The sequence below is a fragment of the Caretta caretta genome, chromosome 9 (assembly GCF_965140235.1).
Source record: "Caretta caretta isolate rCarCar2 chromosome 9, rCarCar1.hap1, whole genome shotgun sequence".
In the NCBI taxonomy this organism is placed as follows: Eukaryota; Metazoa; Chordata; order Testudines; family Cheloniidae; genus Caretta; species Caretta caretta.
In genome coordinates, this window is record NC_134214.1 from 55,942,207 (window position 1) to 55,962,787 (window position 20,581).

Sequence of the window (20,581 nt, forward strand, 5' to 3'; positions counted from 1 at the left end):
GCAGGTAGGGATAGGATACAGAGGGGCCTAAACAAATTGGAGGATTGGGCCAAAAGAAATCTGATGAGGTTCAACAAGGATAAGTGTAGGGTTCTGCACTTAGGACGGAAGAATCCAATGCACCGCTACAGACTAGGGACCGAATGGCTAGGCAGCAGTTCTGCGGAAAAGGACCTAGGGGTGACAGTGGACGAGAAGCTGGATATGAGTCAGCAGTGTGCCCTTGTTGCCAAAAAAGCCAATGGCATTTTGGGATGTATAAGTAGGGGCATAGCCAGCAGATCGAGGGATGTGATCGTTCCCCTCTATTCGACATTGGTGAGGCCTCATCTGGAGTACTGTGTCCAGTTTTAGGTCCCACACCACAACAAGGATGTGGATAAATTGGAGAGAGTCCAGCGGAGGGCAGCAAAAATGATTAGGGGTCTGGTACACATGACTTCTGAGGAGAGGCTGAGGGAACTGGGATTGTTTAGTCTGCAGAAGAGAAGAATGAGGGGGGATTTGATAGCTGCTTTCAACTACGTGAGAGGTGGTTCCAAAGAGGATGGTTCTAGACTATTCTCAGTGGTAGAAGAGGACAGGACAAGGAGTAATGGTCTCAAGTTGCAGTGGGGGAGGTTTAGGTTGGATATTAGGAAAAACTTTTTCACTAGGAGGGTGGTGAAACACTGGAATGTGTTACCTAGGGAGGTGGTAGAATCTCCTTCCTTAGAAGTTTTTAAGGTCAGGCTTGACAAAGCCCTGGCTGGGATGATTTAGTTGGGGATTGGTCCTGCTTTGAGGAGGGGGTTGCACTAGATGACCTCCTGAGGTCCCTTCCAACCCTGATATTCTATGATTCTATGATTCTAACACATCATCAAGGATCTACAACCTATCCTGAAGGACGACCCATCACTCTCATAGATCTTGGGAGACAGGCCAGTCCTTGCTTACAGACAACTCCCCAACCTGGAGCAAATACTCAGCAGCAACCACACACCACACAACAAAACCATTAACCCAGGAACCTATCCTTGCAACAAAGCCCATTGCCAACTGTGTCCACATATCTATTCAGGGGACACCATCATAGGGCCTAATTACACCAGCCACACTATCAGAGGCTCGTTCACCTGCACATCTACCAATGTGATATATGCCATCATGTGCCAGCAATGCCCCTCTGCCATGTACATTGGCCAAACTGGACAGTCTCTACGTAAAAGAATAAATGGACACAAATCAGACGTCAAGAATTAGAACATTCAAAAACCAGTCGGAGAACACTTCAATCTCTCTGGTCACTCGATTACAGACCTAAAAGTGGCAATTCTTCAACAAAAAAACTTCAAAAACACACTCCAACGAGAGACTGCGAATTGGAATTAATTTGCAAACTAGGGGTGACAGTGGATGAGAAGCTGGATATGAGTCAACAGTGTGCCCTTGTTGCCAAGAAGGCCAACCCCCCCGCCCCCTGCCGTTCCTCACATGTTCTTGTCAACTGCTGGAAATGGCCCACCTTGATTACCACTATAAAAGGTTTTTTTCCCCCCTGCTCTCCTGCTGGTAATAGCTCACCTTACCCGATCACTCTTGTTACAGTGTGTATGGTAACACCCACTGTTTCATGTTCTCTGTGTATATAAATCTCCCCACTGTATTTGCCACTGCATGTATCCGATGAAGTGAGCTAGATGACCTCCTGAGATCCCTTCCAACCCTGATATTCTATGATCTGCTCAAGTAGTCATTCCCACATGAAACCCACACTCTCTGATTATGGCACAAGCATCTCAACAGCAGCAGATGGAGTTTCCAAACTCCGGTGAATGTGCCTTCAGGCCGGAGACAGCAGAAGAGGAGCAGTTAAGGGACATGTTTTCATGCAGACTCTGCTAACAATAAGTAACTCTTTCCCCACTTTTATTTCCCCCACCCCCACCCACTGTTCCTCACATGTTCTTGTCAACTGCTGGAAATGGCCCACCTTGATTATCACTACAAAAGTTTCCCTCCCACCCCCCGCTCTCCTGCTGGTATTAGCTCATCTTACCTGATCACTCTTGTTACAGTGTGTATGGTAACACCCATTGTTTCATGTTCTCTGTGTAAATAAAATCTCCCCACTGTATTTTCCACTACATGTATCCGATGAAGTGAGCTGTAGCTCACAAAAGCTTATGCTCAAATAAATTTGTTAGTCTCTAAGGTGCCACAAGTACTCCTTTTCTTTCTGTGGATACAGACTAACACGGCTGCTAATCTGAAACCTATCAATAAAGAGAGGAGGGAAGATAAATATAGAAAGTTGTTTCTATCTAAGGAGACTGGTCTATAAATGGAATGCTCTCCAGTGATCTGAGTCGTTAGTAGGACTCTGAGCATTCCCAGGCACTGTCTTACAGTTCAACCCAGAGATGTTTATTTTACATTGCACCCAAGGCCCTACGGTATCCACCCCACAGCCACATATTCCAGTCAGAGTTTACAGAGTGTTAGCTCTGAGCTCACTGTCCATGAATTATCATATCACCACCAACAACACACGTTCTCAAGTCACCTCTGGGATGTATCTAACCACCGGCCAAGACATACACTATCAACTGGTGGAGGGGATGTAATTCCTGAGGTTACCTCCATGACGCGTCTGATCTTCACCAGTTCAAGAAATGAGTCCTCAGGCTAGCTTCACCATTCAACTGGTTTCCCTGGCCCAGGTTCTGGTGCAGCTGATCCCAGGTGAGACAGCTTAACTTCACTGGCAGAAAGGTGGTTTGTGAGAGATGCCTCTGGTGTCTGTCTGTCCAAGGCCTGCAGGCCTCAGGAGCTCTGCTACAAGTTACCTAATCTCCACTAGCCTGGACAATGCCACTCTGGAGATCGCTAGTGGGACAGCTGATCTGAAGAGCAGGGGAAAGCTAAGTGAGTTGTGAGATTTTGCCTGCACGCAGATCTCCTGCCCAACAGGACTTGTCAAATGGCTCCTGCCTGTGTTTTCCTTAAATACCAAAGGCATTCTGATTTTCAACATCCTGTTACAGCTTTGATGCTTTAAATTCAATTAGAACTGTTCAACTGTCCCCAAGTAAATCCAAATGCATTTGGAACAATTTAAACTGAATTAAAAAGGTGGGGAAGGATGGAGAAAAATGAAGCTGGGAGGCAGCTGAGTCTTAGCCTTCCCATTTCAATCCTGGGTGCAGGGAAGGGAGTTCCTGGTGGGTTTGGACAGCTTGCGAGGGGTTTTGCTCAGTTCCCAGGGGGTGGCAGGAAAACATGCCTCAACATGGGAAGCAGCAAGAAGAACAGTCACCCTCAGCAGGATGATGAGGAAATGGCTGCTGTGGATGTCAGCCTTGGTGTTTTCATTATGGAGGCCCCTGGCAGAGACTCCGTAGTCTGGCTGCCTTCTACACTGGGCCCCACAGGGGCAAGGACACCTGGTATTCTCTAAAAGTAGTAGGTTGCCAGTGGGTGTGTGCAGAAGGAGGCACCTTCAGGGCAGGGGCAGAGTGCAGGCTGTGATGTGTGATTTGCCGGAGTTGTGGCAATTGAAGGGTGGTGTTTGGGAGGGGGGCAGAGAGGGCATGTGCCATTAGGTGACTCATTTCTTTGCTTTTGTGTCAGATGTGGTGTGTGGCAGCAAGCCAAACCATGTGGGGTGCAACCGAGGGTGCTAAAGGAGTTGGCGGATGTGATTGCAGAGCCATTGGCCATTATCTTTGAAAACTCATGGCGAGGGGGTGAGGTCCCGGATGACTGGAAAAAGGTTAATGTATGGCCACCTTTAAAAAAAAAGGAAGGAGGAGGATCCTGGGAACTACAGGCCAGTCAGCCTCACCTCAGTCCCTGGAAAAATCATGGAGCAGGTCCTCAAGGAATCAATTTTGAAGCACTTTGAGGAGAGGAAAGTGATCAGGAACAGTTAGCGTGGATTCACCAAGGGCAAGTCATGCCTGACTAACCTAATTGCCTTCTATGATGAGATAACTGGCTTTGTGGATGAGGGGAAAGCAGTGGATGTGTTATTCCTTTTGATACGGTCTCCCACAGTATTCTTGCCAGCAAGTTAAAGAGATATGGGCTGGATGAATGGACTATAAGGTGGATAGAAAGCTGGCTAGATTGTTGGGCTCAACAGGTAGTGATCAATGACTCCATGTCTAGTTGGCAGCCGGTATCAAGCAGCGTGCCCCAAGGGTTGGTCCTGGGGCCGGTTTTGTTCTATATCTTCATTAAAGATCTGGAGGATGGCGTGGATTCCACCCTCAGCAAGTTTGCAGATGACACTAAGCTGTGGGGAGAGGTAGATATGCTGGAGGGTAGGGATAGGATACTGAGGGACCTAGACAAATTAGAGGATTGGGCCAAAAGAAATCTGATGCGGTTCAACAAGGACAAGTGCAGAGTCCTGCACTTAGGACTGAAGGATCCCATGCACCGCTACAGAATAGGGACTGAATGGTTAGGCAGCAGTTCTGCAGAAAGGACTTAGGGGTTACGGTGGATGAGAAGCTGGATATGAGTCAACAGTGTGCCCTTGTTGCTAAGAAGGCTAATGGCATTTTGGGCTGTATAAGTAGGAACATTGTCAGCAGATTGAGGGACGTGATCATTCTCCTCTATTCGGCATTGGTGAGGCCTCATCTGGAGTACTGTGTCCCGTTTTGGGCCCCACACTACAAGAAGGATTTGAAAAAATTGGAAAGCATCCAGCGGAGGGCAACAAAAATGATTAGGGGACTGGAACACATGAGTTATGAGGAGAGGCTGAGGGAACTGGGATTGTTTAGTCTGCGGAAGAGAAGAATGAGGGGGGATTTGATAGCTGCTTTCAACTACCTGAAAGGGGGTTCCAAAGAGGATGGATCTAGGCTGTTCTCAGTGGTACCAGATGATAGAACAAGGAGTAATGGGCTCAAGTTGCAGTCAGGGAGGTTTAGGTTGGATATTAGGAAAAACTTTTTCACTAGGAGGGTGGTGAAGCACTGGAATGGGTTACCTAGGGAGGTGGTGGAATCGCCTTCCTTAGAGTCTTTTAAGGTCAGGCTTGACAAAGCCCTGGCTGGGATAATTTAGTTGGGGATTGGTCCTGCTTTGAGCAGGGGGTTGGACTAGATGACCTCCTGAGGTCCCTTCCAACCCTGATATTCTATGAGTTCATCATACTGCGTCTCACATTCTAGCACTTCTTCCTCTTTAACCTCACTCAGCTCCCTCCCTCTCCCTGCCCCCATGGCTTATCCCCGCTTGCCTTCGCTATTGTAGTAGTGACTTTTCGCCTCCCCTCTTCTCCTTCCTCCCAGCTTGCCCTTGGTAACATCTCAAGGTGCTGGGATGCATTAGGCAAGGTATTTCCAGTAGAGATAAGGAGAAGTTAGTACCATTATACAAGGCACTGGTGAGACCTCACCTGGAATACTGTGTGCAATTCTGGTCTCCCATGTTTAAGAACGATGAATTCAAACTGGAACAGGTACAGAGAGGGCTACTAGGATGATCCGAGGAATGGAAAACCTGTCTTTTGAAAGGAGACTCAAGGAGCTTGGCTTGTTTAGCCTAACCAAAAGAAGGTTGAGGGGAAATATGATTGCTCTCTATAAATATATCAGAGGGATAAATACTGGAGAGGGAGAGGAATTATTTAAGCTCAGTACCAATGTGGACAGAAGAACAAATGGATATAAATTGGCCATTGGGAAGTTTAGACTTGAAATTAGACAAAGGTTTCTAACCATCAGAGGAGTGAAGTTTTGGAATAGCCTTCCAAGGGAAGCAGTGGGGGCAAAAGACTTATCTGGTTTTAAGATTAAACTCGATAAGTTTAAGGAGGAGATGGTATGATGGGATAATATGATTTTGGCAATTAATTGATCTTTAACTATTCATGGTAAATAGGCCCAATGGCCTGTGATGGGATGTTAGATGGGGTGGGATCTGAGTTACTACAGAGAATTCTTTCCTGGGTATCTGGCTGGTGAACCTTGCCCATATGCTCAGGGTTCAGCTGATCGCCATATTTGGAGTCGGGAAGGAATTTTCTTCCAGGGCAGATTGGAAAAGGCCTTGGAGGTTTTTTGCCTTCCTCTGCAGCATGGGGCACGGGTCACTTGCTGGAAGATTCTCTGCACCTTGAAGTCTTTAAACCATGATTTGAGGACTTCAATGGCTCAGACATAGGTGGGAGGTTTATCACAGGACTCACAGGTGGGTGAGATTCTGTGGCCTGCGTTGTGCAGGAGGTCAGACTAGATGATCATAATGGTCCCTTCTGACCTTAATATCTATGAATCTATGAATCCCCAAGACTCTGAGCACCACCATTAGCTTTCTCCTGCTGCTACCCTCTGTCACAGCACCTCCTTCCCCCGCCTTTAAGGGCCTACATCCCCTCGCTCTACCTATGCCTCTGAGCTCACTGCCTTCTCTTCAGTCACACCCCTGACAGACAAGTCTGACAGGAAATAATAGGGAACCTGACAGGGTGTTATGGAAAGGGAAGTGGGGTCTTGAGACATTACTCCCCAAACCTTCAGGTTTTTGCAGAGAACAGGCTCACGTGGGGTGGTTTGAGCAGTACAGAGACATTACCATTCTTTGTCCAATGCCACATAACTGTCCCATAATGGGTCCCCCCGAAACCTTTCCCTACCCTTTGGCCACCCTCAGCTTGGTTCTTTCTAGTCTGCTCTCCGTACCCTGGGAGCACTCACCCTCTCTTCTCCTTCCCACCCCTTCTCAACCCCACTGCTGTCAGGAATCCTAGTTAGCCATTGCTTCGCACCGGTGCTCCCCCCCATTTCCTGACTACTCGTACCTGCCTGGTCCAGCACAGGCCCTGCACCTGCCCAGAGAGCTGAAGTAGGGATCCTTAGCCCTAGGCCAAGTCCCACTGGAGCCCCGCAGGTCCTTGCTCATGGAAACCTGTCCAAGAATGGGGTCTTCCCTGTGAGCCCTTCAGGGCAAGGAATATGGCTCATGCCACGTGCCCAGTTCAGCAAGCTCCCAGGCGCGTGGCTCACGCTGACATCAATGGGAGTGGAGCGGCCCTAACTAACCAAGCACTGCACAGACTAATTGTAAGGAGGCAGTGTGGTGAGTACATTGCTTTTCACACTGTGGGATGCAACAAGGCATCAGGGGGACGGAAGTTGGGCCACAGGGCCACGGCCGGCTGGGTGCCACACCAAGGAGGGCACGCAGGGAGTCATCAGGGTGGGCGAGAGCGCAGCCCCACCCTGCCCAGCTATGCCCTGACAGCAGCCTGCTGCTCCCCCTCCTCCCCGCCCAGATGGCTGGGCACTTCCTGTGTCTTCTCCCTGCTGCCCTGACCTGACTGCAGCCCTGCGTATTTCAAACCCTCCACAGCCTGCGGGAATGAGAGGCTGTGGACAGGGGGAAGGAATGCCAGGAGCCCCAGGCCCCTCTGCACCATACTGCCATGGGCTCCTCTGGGGATGGAGCCAGCTGGGTCATGCTGCCACCCCGGCCATGAGTCGCCTGTTCCCCTCAGTTAGTCCTTGGGCAGGAGTTGGTTGGGGGAGGGGAGACTGTGATGTGACTCCCACAGAGAAGGGGAGCAAAGAAAAAAAAAAGCTTAGGAATCTCTGGTCTAGTGCTGCATAGGGACTCAGGGGAATTGGGTTCCATTCCTGGCTCTGCCACCAACTTGTAGTCTGACCATGGGCAAGTCCCTCTGCCTCTCTGGGCCTCTGCTTCTCCTCCCACCCTTAGTCTTTTTAACAGCAAGTTCTCTGGCACAGGGACTCTCTCACTGAGAGTTTGTACCTAGCAAAAGGGGGCTCTGGTCTAGTGAAAGTAACGAAAATGGTCACATGGCTACTTTAGCCCATGTTCCACAGGGGCTGTTCAGCCAGCCCAGAACCACTGGAACACACTGTGCTCTCACCATGCCCCTTGACCGTGCTCCAGCCACCGCTTCGTCTCCCCCAAATGCTCCTGCACCACTGGACGTTGCCAATCACAGGAATCGCTTCTGACAGCTGTAGGTCCCTTTTGCACAGCTGTAGGGTGGCTACATGGTCTTGACCTTGGCTGCTGGTCCAGATCGGAGTTGGTGACTGCAAGGGCATTCCACTCCCTGAACATGAACACCAATTCTAGAGCTGTGAAAACCCTAATTCATCTGGGATGTGATGCTAGATTCACCCTCTGTGCACACTACACACCAAGTGTGTCTGTCCACAGTTACCCTTTGGAACTCATTGCCAGGAGATGTTGTGATGGCCAAAACTATCACTGGGTTCAAAAAAGAGTTAGGTAAGTTCATGCAGGATAGTTCCATCAATGGCTATTAGCCAAGATGGTCAGGGACACAACCACGGGCTCTGGGTGTCCAGATGCTGGGACTGGACGACAGGGGATGGATCACTCAATGATTGCCTGCTCTGTTCGTTGCCTCTGAAGCACCTGGCACTAGGTACTGTCAGAAGACAGGATTCAGGGTTGGATGGACCACTGGTCTGACCTAGTCTGGCTGTTCTTATGTTCCAGTCCCTAGTTCAGACTGCCACAGAGACTTTGTGGGGGTTCTCTGGTGTACCTTCCCACCAACTCTGCACCAATGTAAATGTTAAATTGGAATGTCATTTTGGAACACAGTAATTGGGGGAAATTCACCTTCTGTCTGTTTGCACAAGAAGATGGAAATAGGATGAGCGACTGAATCGCTCCTTCCACTCGCTGTGCTCCCTGTTGGCCCCCCCGCCTGCTCATCCTAAGGGAACTGATGGAGGAGAGCTGCCCCAAGTGAAACAAGTGCCTCCCTGGTCAGTGATCTCCATGCCAATCGGTCACCGGGGAACCAAGCGGGCAACCCGAAGCCACTCTCAACATGTAGCAATTGCGAGCGTTCGGCTGCGGCCAGGTACCTCCACACCAGGTCAGCAGGGAATGAATGGGTTTTTTCAATGGAGACCCAGACATGAGACTTTAATGGGAAGCTGACAAACATATACAAGTGATAAGAGCTTCTCTAATGGACCTATATCAGTGGACTGATAAAAACTCAATACAGTGAGCAGATATGCCTGTTCCTAGATTGTCCAAGGACCTGCTGAGTTACCATCCATGAATGGCATTTGGTCAAGGTCTATCTTTCAGTCCAAATGAATGCTCAAAAGCAGGTGAGATGAGGAGATGGCACCAGGGTTTGCAGGTGCAGGCTCTACCTGCATTGCAGATTGTCACCCCATCTGCATCCTCCGCCCCAGCCTTTTGGTGAGAGATTGGGCCTTTGCTAAGAGAGAGCCTGGCCTATAGACCTGGCTTCCCCTTTGGCATCCATTTCCATCCTCTCGTCCTACGACTGCTCACTGAATGGGGACAAGTGAAAAATAAGGCACAAGTTTCCATCAACCTTTGTGAATTACACTTGCAAAAAATAATTCAAAATTTTTTTTGTGAACACTTTTTGTTGTGAATTCAAACTTTCCAACTTGGGAACAACTCAGAACCACGAGCTCAGCATGGAACCAACACCTCAAAAGCTTTGCTCACAGGGCTTATCTCTTAATATGACCCTGGTCGCTCAGATCTGATACGCTCCCTACTGCTCATTTATCTATTGCCCCCCTCCTCCTGAGCTGGACTCTTAATGGGCCAGATCCTCAGCTGGTGTAAATGAGAGTCACCCCAATAGTTTCAGTGGAGCAAAGCCCATTTACATCTGCAGAAAAACTGGCCCATTGTGTCTTATTCCTTGCCAGTGTTAATCATCTTGCTTGATGATAATATTTGAATGGTGGGCGAGAACGAAGCTGGGCAGTGTCTGAGGCATGCTGGACAGGTGTCCTTCAGAAACAGAGTGCCATGGCTGGAGGTTGTAACACTGTCCATACTCTGGCAAAACCCACACTACCAATCATTCATAATGCTAGACTTGCCACCCCCCAAATGCCCTCAGACACACCAAGGCCTGATCTACATTCAAAGCACTCGTTGGTGCAGCCCCATTGATTGGTTGTGATTTCGAAAGGACATTTCTATACCAGCACAAGCCCCAGTGTCCATGCAGTTACACGGGCCTAAAAGTCCTTTTGCCAGCATAGCTTGTTTCGCTTGCCAAACTGGTATAAGCTATCCTGGCAAAAGGCCTTTTTAGCCAGTGTAAGCAGAATCTACACTAGGAGGGTTTGCTGGTATAGCTATATAGCTGTCCTGGAAAACCCTTCCTTGTCTAGACTGTACTTCAGTCACAGAGTCTTTGTATCATCAGTAGCCTGTTTGGAATAAGGTGGCAGTTTCAGTCTGGTTCCCAATGGACAGGTGTCCATGTCCCTAAAACCAGCGCCTGTGTAGATGGACTGATTCTCTCCCTGCAGTTCCAGGAGTGGTGGAGCTGCGGGGAAGGGTTGCACTGCAGCAGGCTGTACTGGACCCAGACTCTGCACAACTTCAGTTTCTCCCCTTGCATCTCGCTCCCTCTCACAGGCACCAGGCTCTGACTTGTGGAAAGAAAAAGTCAGAGCAGAGTCTGGGAGAAAAGTGTAGGCTCCCCAGTGCCACCCTGCCCGGTCCCTTCACCTGCCTTGGGGGCTGTTTCCATGCCAAAAGCAACTTGTCACTCACTCTATGTCACTTTTTTTCTCCTGGCTCTTTCTCTCCACTCAGCTTGGTATTCAAGAGAACTAAAACTCTGCCCGGAATCTCTCTCCCTCTGGGCGAGCTCCATAGAGGGCTTGCCATGGGGGCATAAGCATCCCAACATGGGCAGCGGGCTGGCCACACCATCGTGCCAGGAACTGGCAGCTTGCAGGGCACAATGTGATGCCCGAGCAAAGCCCCTTTGCCAAGAAGCCACCCAGAGCCCTCAGCCTCCTCCAGAACCCAAGTAAAGAAACTACTACTTACATACAGTCCTGTGTGTCCCACTCCAAAGAAAGGGAATTTCACTGAGATCGGTTGAAGCCCGGAGCCTCCATCATCCTGTTTCAAAGTGACAGCGTCCCCCTGCTCCAAGCCAAAGGGGTAAAAGTCAGCCAGAGGCACAACACCCTCGACCCAAACCCATTTCCCCAGGGCTAGGATCACCAGCCAGCCAGCCAGGCCCCGCATCTCCACAACACACTGGCTGTCGCTTAGTTTAACTCAGAGTTACACCGGGACTTTTTTTTTTTTGGCTTTCATCAAGCAGAACTTTGCAAAACCTTTCTATCTGTCCTCGCGCGGGCTGGTTGGGTTTTTAATGCTGGTACGATTTGGTTTTGTTTGGAGGGGATGGAGTAGGGAGGGGAATGCGATAAAAAAACAGGCAGAGCTGCAAACTCCCTAGCAGGAATAAAAAGGCACAGAGCTCAATGGTGGAAAAGCCAGAGTCCCCCCGCTTCCCCCCTCCTAGGCAGTGTAGCGTGGGGAGAGTTAGGCACCACTGAAGAGAGCTAGAATCTCTGTATAAACAGAAAGGTCCCAGAGTCGCAGGCCAGTCGCTGTGGGTCTCTCTCCACTGATTCTTCACTCTCAGCTACACTAATGTCTCTGTTTAGCTGAGGGGGGGGGGCTGAGGGGGGGGTTTCATTCACAGAACAAACTCCACCCCGGCTGGCCATGCTTTAATAGTCAGGACATGGCCAGCCAATCAGGGATCTTAGGGGTGGGGCTATGTAAATGAAAGGCTGTTCTTAAAGAGCGAGGGCCAGAACCAGCAGTTGGGGAAGAAGGAAGGGCTGGGTTCACTTTTAGGTGCCCCCTACGTGGCTTGCTCCTGCAGTGGGGTGGGGGCAGGGCCTGTGCCAGGGGTTGGGGTTAGCGTGCTTGGGGAACAGGGCACAGAGGGAGGGTGCGATGGGTCATCCTGGCATGGGGATGAAATACTTTGGAGGCTTCACTGGAAGGGAGTACTCGGGCACAGCCTCAGGGTTTGCGGGGTTCTCAAACAGGCAGGAGTCCCAGGGAGCTAACAGAAGTATGGGTCTGCTTCTCACCAGGGGCAGAGCTCACATTCACACGTGCAGCCTGAAACCCCACTGGGCCTGGGGCTCTGGTGTTTGGCCAAGCCACCACCATCCTCACTCCCCCCGCCCCCCCCCCACCCGAGAACCCTGATGGTGTCCTCTTCCTTTGGAAGGTGGGAGGGCAGAATTATGTGCCCTAGGGCTCAAAGCAGAGCACACTGGGGTTACAGACTTACCCAGCCACTCACCCACATTACTAATGGGTGCCATTCATTTTGACAGGCTGTGCCAGCAGCATCCAGAGGCCCCTGAGAATGGAGAGCGTAGAAAGCAAAAGACTCCTGCAGCTGCTTCTCAGCAGCTTGTCCAGACTATGGAGCATACAGGCACAGTCCAGGGCCAGCCTTAAGGTCTGGGGAGTTCAGAAGGGGAGATCAGAACCTACATTGTCATTGCTACTGGTGCTGCTGCAGGAAGGGGCTGGCAAGGAGCCGTTTGCTCCCAGTAAGAGAGCAATGTGGAGCTGGCCCAGGCCTGCCAGAATTTGCAGACTCCAGAAGTAGTCATCTGCTTTGACTGTGCTTATGGCCAACCCTGAGTACAGCACTTCAAAGGTGACCCTGTCTGAGTCATATCATCCTGTTCATCAGTCAAGGTCAGGAATTTGAGCACCCCATGCTTCACGACTGTACTGGATTCCCACGGTTTGGGGAGGTTAGGGGGGAAGGACCACATGGGGTAGGAGCCACAGGAGGCATGTGGTTCAATCCCAAGGCCAGAATTCCCATTGCTGAGCCGCTGGCAGGATTATAGCTTCAGAGGTTCCAAGGCCAGAAGGGACAATTGTGATTGTTGGCTTCTAGGAACAGCATCCTGCAAGGGAGAAGCCAACACTGGGTGGGAGAGTCCTGCTCAGACCAGCCCCACAAGGACAGAGACATGATGGCACAGACCACGTGGGGAGGACAGAGCCAGTGGTGCTGGAACAATTTGTATGGTGTGGCTGCTGAGATGCATTGAACCAAACTGCAAACCCTGGATATGATGGAAAACAGGGGGTGCGGCAGTCCCCCCGCAGGCCCCCTAGTTCCAGCACCTATGGTCAGAGCTGATGCCAGCTTCCACTGGGCAGCATCACCCTGTGGTCACCCTGGATAGCACAGAAACATGGATGAGAAACCAGCTTGCCTTTAGTCTGATTTGGGAGTGAAGAGGTTAAAGAGGCAAAATCTAATTTTAGAGGCTGAGCTGGGGACAGATTCTCACAACTTAACACAAACTCCCTGCAGGAAGCAATTTTTTTTTATAAAGGCTACACACTGAACCCTCCAAAGCCTTTTATATTAACTCTTTGAGGGCCAAACCTGTGAACATCCCAGAACGTAACACTGATAGTGAGCAACCAAGTGGCTATGCAAAGCAAATGAATGTTTCAAGTGGATTTTGGAGCTTGATGTCCATATTCTCCTGCTTTTTAATTAATTTCTCCTGGTTTAATGACTGGCGCACCTAAAAACATCCCATGCAAAACTGCTGTCTGGTAAACGTGTGTGCGTGAACATGATGCACAGCAATATGTGTGTGTGTGTGTGCTGTGTACGTGCATTTATATGAATGCCTGTGTGTGCGTGTGTACTTGTGTGAATGTCCGTGTGTGTTTCATATATGCATTTATATGTATGCGTGTAAGTGTGCGTGTGCGTGGGTGTTACCTTCCCGCCAACAACAAGCTTCTCATCAGAACTCCAGCCTTATAGAGGTATGTTGTATTCTCGTGGCTGCTGGTCTCTTTCTCTTTCCCATTGCCTGAATTCCTGCTGTCCATTACTGTCCAGCTGTTAACCTCCCCATGTGGCAACAAAAGAAATGAATGAACCACAAAGGGATCTGGTCTCATGGGCTCCTGGCCCCATCCTGCTGGCTGTGTCAGGGAGAGTCTCTGCATGATGCAATCAGTAGGAAAGAGGCAGCTGAATGGGCTTGGGGCACTGGGGCTGGAATTGTCTCATTGAGCTTTTATCATTCTGTATTACTATTATTATTGCCTCTTATTGTCTGTTACAGTGGCACCCTGGTGCCCATTCAGGATTGGGCCCCCCATTGTGGGAGGTGCTGTACAAAGAGGTGGGCACACTCCCTGCCCGTAACAGCTTACAGTCCAAAACAAGGGGCTGTGCTTCCTGGCCACACTGCTGGGCTATAGTAAGGGAATCATAAAGGAACAGAATTTGATGAGGCAGCAAATGCCCCCTGCCCTGTCTGTGTGCAGGCTGAAGTGTGGAGAGGTATGCTGGGGCTATGCCCTGAGGCCAGACTTGCCTGTGCAGGAGCTGGGCCCAGCCAGGTCAGAACCCAGAGGAATGTAAGCGTGCTGGGGGAATGGTGCCCCAAGTGCCATGATGACACATGGGCAGGATAGAGCTGATGATGTGGGTAAGGCAGCCCCAGGCTCCTCTGTCAAATGCTCTCCAGCACTACTTGCCCAGGAATGCCTGGCCAGTCCTGGGGAAGATCGGCCGTGAGGCATAATGCAGGAGGGAGAACAGGAAGGCTGCTGCAGCAATCGCCCAGTACACCCCAGTCTGGTGTTAGTGTTTGTAGGATGGCTGGGCCACGCTGCATACATACATACATGAGGGGCAGGCCCTGCCCCAAAGAAGGTCCCAGGTAAAGAAACCAGATAGACCCCAGGGGAAGGAAGGATTGTTAGCTCCATTGGACACCTAGTGGCACTGGGCTCAGAGAGTGAGGGGCCAGAGTCTCAAAGGTGCTCTGCTCTCATTTACATACACAAATGGTGTGGGTGGCTCTGTGCAAGCACTCAGCCCCCAGCAATGCCCACCCTTCACCAGGGCCACGGAGTTCTCTGCACACCCTCACTATGTCCAGTCCAGAGATCACCCCCGCCGTCGGCCCCACAGGCGTAGCTATGGCCTGTCTTCTGATGGCTGAACTGTCCTGCCCCTCCAAAATCAGCACTTCCCCCTTCCCACACACACTGGGTGAGGGGAGACGGGCCGCCTGCAGCAGTTCTCACCCCACGGCTGCCCAGCAAGGAGCTCTGCCCCCCAGCTCCCTCGGTTCAGCCCCCCAGCCTCCCCTCTGCTGCTCCTGAGGCTCTTCACCCCCTCTCCCAGGCCTAGGGGGCAGCTGAAGCAGGGCCCCTCTCCCTGTTTCAGGTTGGGTGCTTGCGGGGAAAGGGGAGGGGGCAGAGCTGCGGGGCTCCTTAGCTCCCCCATCCCGCCCATGAGAACAGCGTGGGCTCCTGAGGGTAGGGGCCAGAGCTCCACCCACTTGCTGCAGCAGATCCAATTGGATGTTTACACCCTAGATGGCATGTGAGTGGGGATGTCAACCAATCTGGGAGGACCCCCCAGGCAGAGCTGACATGGGGTCCCTTGCTGGGATAGGGTTGTAGCTGTGTCATTGCCAGGTCTGCCCCCTGCTGACCAGGGGCATGTTAAGCCCTACAGAGCCTCAGCCACAGGCCCGGGCTGCCCATGGATGCAGCGTTTGCAGTGCCGTGCATGAACAGGGGTTGTCTTGTCTGGAGCGAATAGCCTGGCCAGCTTGAGGGGGGGAGGGGCGGGGTGTGTGTGTGTGTGTGTGTGTGTCAGACTGGCCCCTCTGGCTCTTCAGCCCCCTCTCACAGGCTGAGAGGCTCAGCGGCCACAGGTGTAGGGGGCAGGGCATTGGGGCGGGGTCCCTGCTCTGTGAGTGTGAGCAGTGAGGACCAGGATGGCTGTACAGCAAGGATCTGATGTTTGGCAAGGCTCCCTTCCTCTGTTACCAGTGCTTGAACAGGGGCAGTCTGAAGCCTGAACCACTGGGGCTGCAGTGGCAGGAGAAAATGTCCTCTCAGATAACATCACGATCAGGTCAAGACCTAGCCGGTTCATTCAGGAGACGGGACCTAGGCTTGGGCAGTTGGCTGCTCTTTCCATAGGATCCAGCTGTATGCTAACATAAGTGGGTGCGCCATAAGATGGCCACCTGTCTAAAATTGTACCCACATACCTGGCACCCAGGGGGTTGTTAGCCACCATCACAGCATGAAATGCTGTTACAGCAGCACCATCAGCTTGTCCTTACTGCATTGTGTGCCCCCAGGAGATAGGCTTCCTGAGCCCCCTGGGGGCCAGGCCTTATAGGGTATTACAGCAAGGCCTAAAGGGCCTTTCCAGTATAAGGGCCCCTCTGTGCTAGGAGCAGTACACACACCTAGGGAGAGACAGTTCCAGCCTGAAGAGCTTCCACTCTAAACAGACAAGCCAGACAGGGAAAGAGAGGGATCTGGAGGTGCCTATATTCACACAGCATCAGAATAAAGCCAGCTCTCTCGAGTTCCAGGCCAGGGCTCTTCCTATGAGGCTACACAACCAGTCAGTCTGTTGCAACAGCAATTGACAGCAGGGGGAAGCTGCATGTGTGCGACTGAAAGCAGGAGTGCCATCTGCCTATTTCCGGGGATGGCCTGGTGCACATTGATCCATATGCAGTTTTCTACACGTGGACTGCCCTCGTGCCCACAAAAGCCCCACTGAAGGTGAGAAGCACCAAGGGGTTTCTGTTAGACCCCTAAGCTCAGAATCCTTGGAAACCACTCTCGTTATTGGTCCAGAGGGGGAGTGACAGTTTGGGATGAAAGAGGCTGAACAGAAGCCACTTGTCAGGTCCTTCACCTCCCCTCTGTCACTGACTCTCTGTACAATTAGAAAAGACCAGTCAGAGTTTCAAAGTTCTGGTGCAGAAAAATGCAACCTCCCAAGAAACTTTGCCTCAGCCCAGAGTCCCTTTCAAACACGAATTCGTCTGGAATCTTCAGGTGCCAGGAAACCAAACAGAGGGCCTTTCCCCTCCCGTGCTTTCTGGCTTTCAGTGCTTGTAGGAGTGGATTTCAGCCCTGCTTGTTCCCTGGGTTCTTTAATGCCTGTGTTTTGTTGTTGCTGCTAGATCCTGGCACCCAACAGACGTCACCTTGGGCATTACATTTTTTCTTCTCTTTTAACATCCCACACAGGCAAAGAAGGAAAAAATGGTGTGTGTTTTTTTTTAAGGTGCTAAAAATATTATCAGGAAATTCTTTTCAGCAATGTTATGTTTTAGGTTACGCTTTAGACTCAAGGGCCTCTTTGTCTCCATGGAGAAAATCCACAGTTATCATCAGCAAATTGTTTTATCAAGAAAGTTCAAGTTATCCCAGTAAAGCAGCACAAAGCTCCCTAACAGAGCTAGAAAAACCCTGTGACGCTGGCAATTAAGATGCCTAAATATGCATTCAATTTAGATGGCTATTTCATGCTGAATGCCCCACTAATTGATTATTAAATATGAACTATGTAAGACAAGACAGATAATCATTACATTGCTACAGACTTACAAATCTATTAGATGAGCATATACATTTAAAGGCCCCAATCCTGCAGTCACATCCACTCAGGATCAAGGATTCTTAGTTAGGCAGGACAGTTTCTCTTTCTTAATAAATAATAATAATGTCTAGCTCTTATTAATGCAAAATAGTTACCATTCATCCCCCTGTCCTTCTAAAGTACTATGGCCCCGATCTGGCAAAGTTGTATGCATATGGTTAATTTTATGTGCAGAGCTGCAACGAAGACTACTAACATGCACAGAGGTAAGCATATATGTCAATCTTGGAGGAATTGGGCCCTATCGAAGAGCAACACATTTCAACAGAGCTCAAAGGTGTGTCTCCATTTTTCTCCCTGATTGTATGTCCTTGCTCACAGCTGTCAAATATTGCCATGTAGTGGTAACTCAGTATATAGTAACTCTCTCAATACATCAGCTGCTCAGGCCCACCTCAGTATTGCCAATGACACAAGTTCCAAACTCACACACTAGGCCCAGAGAAATCCTGTGACTGGTTTAACAATCACAAGGTTGGACCCAGAATTTATTATTTCTTTCATTTTATTTGCCTCTGGTTTTTGAGCTGTTTGGGTTCCTGTTTTGAAGCTTTTCCCATGAGGGCTAGAAAGTAACCTTTTCCTTTTTAAATTAAAACTGAGATTCTCGTGTAATCACCTGACTCCAGGAGCTGGGGATTTGAGAAAAACAGCAAATACTGCAAGCCTTAGGATAAAATTGGGGGAACTGGCAACACTGGCATCTAAAGTCATTGCAAGAGTACTCCTCTTCCCTTCACTGAGAATACATTTTGACCTGTCTCTCAGTTTAAGGTCTTCAGCTCTGGCGGAAGGAAAATGGAAACTCAGAGAACTTCCTTTTCAGAGCCCAACACAAAATACAGCAACATCCTTGCAATAACAGAAGCTGAAAAAAGATGTTGGGCATGGGGGAGGGAAGAATCAGAGTTTAAACAAAGGTTTCAGAGTAACAGCCGTGTTAGTCTGTATTCGCAAAAAGAAAAGGAGTACTTGTGGCACCTTAGAGACTAACCAATTTATTTGAGCATGAGTTTTCGTGAGCTACAGCTCACTTCATCGGATGCATTGGTATGCATCCGATGAAGTGAGCTGTAGCTCACGAAAGCTCATGCTCAAATAAATTGGTTAGTCTCTAAGGTGCCACAAGTACTCCTTTTCTTTTTAGTTTAAACAAACAATCCAAGGTCAAGCAGCTGAAGCTAGGGTGTACTAGGACCTAAACTCTGTGTAAGACTTTATTCTACAGGCAGGCCCTGATGCAGCAAGGCACTTAAGTACGTTTAACTTTAAGCACAGAATTAATGTAAAGTTAGGCATGTGCTTAAATGCTTTGCTGAGTTTGGGCCTAGCCACCCATTCTCTACAAATGCCTTGCTGTGTAGATGATATGGGTGGAAGACATGGATTATAAACTAGCATCTCACTGGGCAATCAGAGAGGAGGAGCAACACAGCATGGCTGGAAAAGTGGAAATGCTGCTGTCCTAAGGCAGAGGCATATTTGCTCTCTGTCAGTAAGTGATCAAGCCTGATATGGTGGGTTCTGCTATCTTTCTGCTGATACAGGACTGAGGCTCTTATTACTTGTACGTGTCTGTTTGCATCCCATTCAAGTCTCATCTGGGCTTCCACTGAAAACGCATTCCTGGCTGACCTGTTCTGGAGGTGCCTGGCCCCAGCCAAACACTCACAATCTCTAGGTGTCAAGTGTGGCTTTGGTTTTCCAGTTGGCTCCCTGGTGACCGACTGGCATGGAGATTGCTGACTGGGGAGGCAACTTGTTCATTGCCCATGCCATCTCCATATCTAGATCAGTCAATGGGCCAGGTCCCCAGCTGGTGTAAATCACTGTAGCTCCACTGAAGTCAGTGAGTCAGATCCACAGCTGGTACAGATCAGGGTAGCTGCACTGAAGTCAATGGGCTAGACCCCCCAGCTGATGTCTATCAGGGTAGCGCCATTAAGTCCAATGGCACTCCTCTGATTTACACCTGCTGGAGAACTACCACCCAGAATAACTCCCTCTCAAGACAAGGAGGAGGGGGTGGTAAATGCAGCCAATAATCTATTCTGATCCCTTCAGATCAGGCCTGGGCACTGGTTGTCACTTGATCAATACAGAATAATAACCATCGTCCCTGCTCCGATGCTTTCAGTATTTATGACAAAACTTCAAAACCCAGCAATTTGTAAAAGGTGCCAAAAAGCATCCAGCTTTCAGTGCTTTGAAAATATAAAAATCAGAATCATGGTTCAAAATAATGTATGTTTTTATTCATAGAAATGCAATATAAATAATCCCCACTGCAATGATTGCAAGGTACATTTTAATACTGAACACAGGCCAAGGAACATGTTATGTAAGGACTGAAATGGAGCTGAAAACAACAGCAGGACTCAGTTAGAATCAACAGCAAAGGGATTATGTGAATACCAACATGGCACATTTCCCTCAGTGGGACCCAGCTGTGCCATCAATGTGAGGGTATTCTCTGGGCCGCCCAGATCCATGCCCACGCACTCTTCCCAATCCAGAGGGTCCAGTCCTGAAATGCACTGGCACTGGAATGTGGGTATGATGATTCCCACCCTCCTGATGGAGATGGTGGTTTGTTCCTGCATGGTCTTTCCTGCCACCACATCCAACTCCACAGAAACAACCCATTAGAGAGGGGGCAGAAACGCCAGCTACAGAGTAAGATATCCGCTCACTCACCCCAGGGGCACTGTATTGGCTGCAGGGAGCCACTCCTGATTTACAGAAGGGTGAGAAGAGAATCAGCCCCAGTGGGCCAGAGCCTTGGCTGGTGTAAATCGGTATAGCTCCATTGAAGTCAATGGGCCAGATCCCCACCTGGTGTAAATCAGCTTAGCTCTGTGGAGAGCAACAGACCACATCCCCCACTGGTGTAAATCAGCATAGATCCATTGAAATCAATGGGTGAGATCCCAACTGGTGTAAACCAGTGTAGCTCCATTGAAGTCAATGGGCCAACTCCTTGGCTATCATGAAACAATCTCACTCCAGTGAAATCAATGATGCCACATTAATTTACACTGGCTGAGGATCTGGCCCAGTGTGTCTGAGGGCCCAATCCTATGAGGACCTGAGGACCTCCTGCCTGCTGTGGGGTCACCCTCAAGGGTGCTCAGCAGCTGACAGCACTGGGTCCCTGTGTAGGTCTGGTCCCACTTTCACTGACACCGGTGTAAGGCTGGAGTGACACCACAGAAGTCACTTGAGTTAGGCCAGTGTGAGAGGAGAATT

The 20,581-nt window shown here is 49.9% G+C and overlaps 1 protein-coding gene across 3 annotated transcripts in view; it reads right to left on the reverse strand.

Annotated features, from left to right (window-relative positions):
* Positions 1 to 11,491, reverse strand: part of SNED1 (sushi, nidogen and EGF like domains 1) — a 127,145-nt gene extending 115,654 nt beyond the window's left edge. For all 3 annotated transcript variants that reach the window (XM_048864823.2, XM_048864824.2, XM_048864822.2), the window contains exon 1: positions 10,861 to 11,491. In XM_048864823.2, coding sequence (XP_048720780.1) covers positions 10,861 to 11,064 — 204 coding nt within the window. In that variant the 5' untranslated portion in view covers positions 11,065 to 11,491. The remainder of the gene's footprint in view (positions 1 to 10,860) is intronic.
* Between the last annotated feature and the right edge of the window lie 9,090 nt (positions 11,492 to 20,581).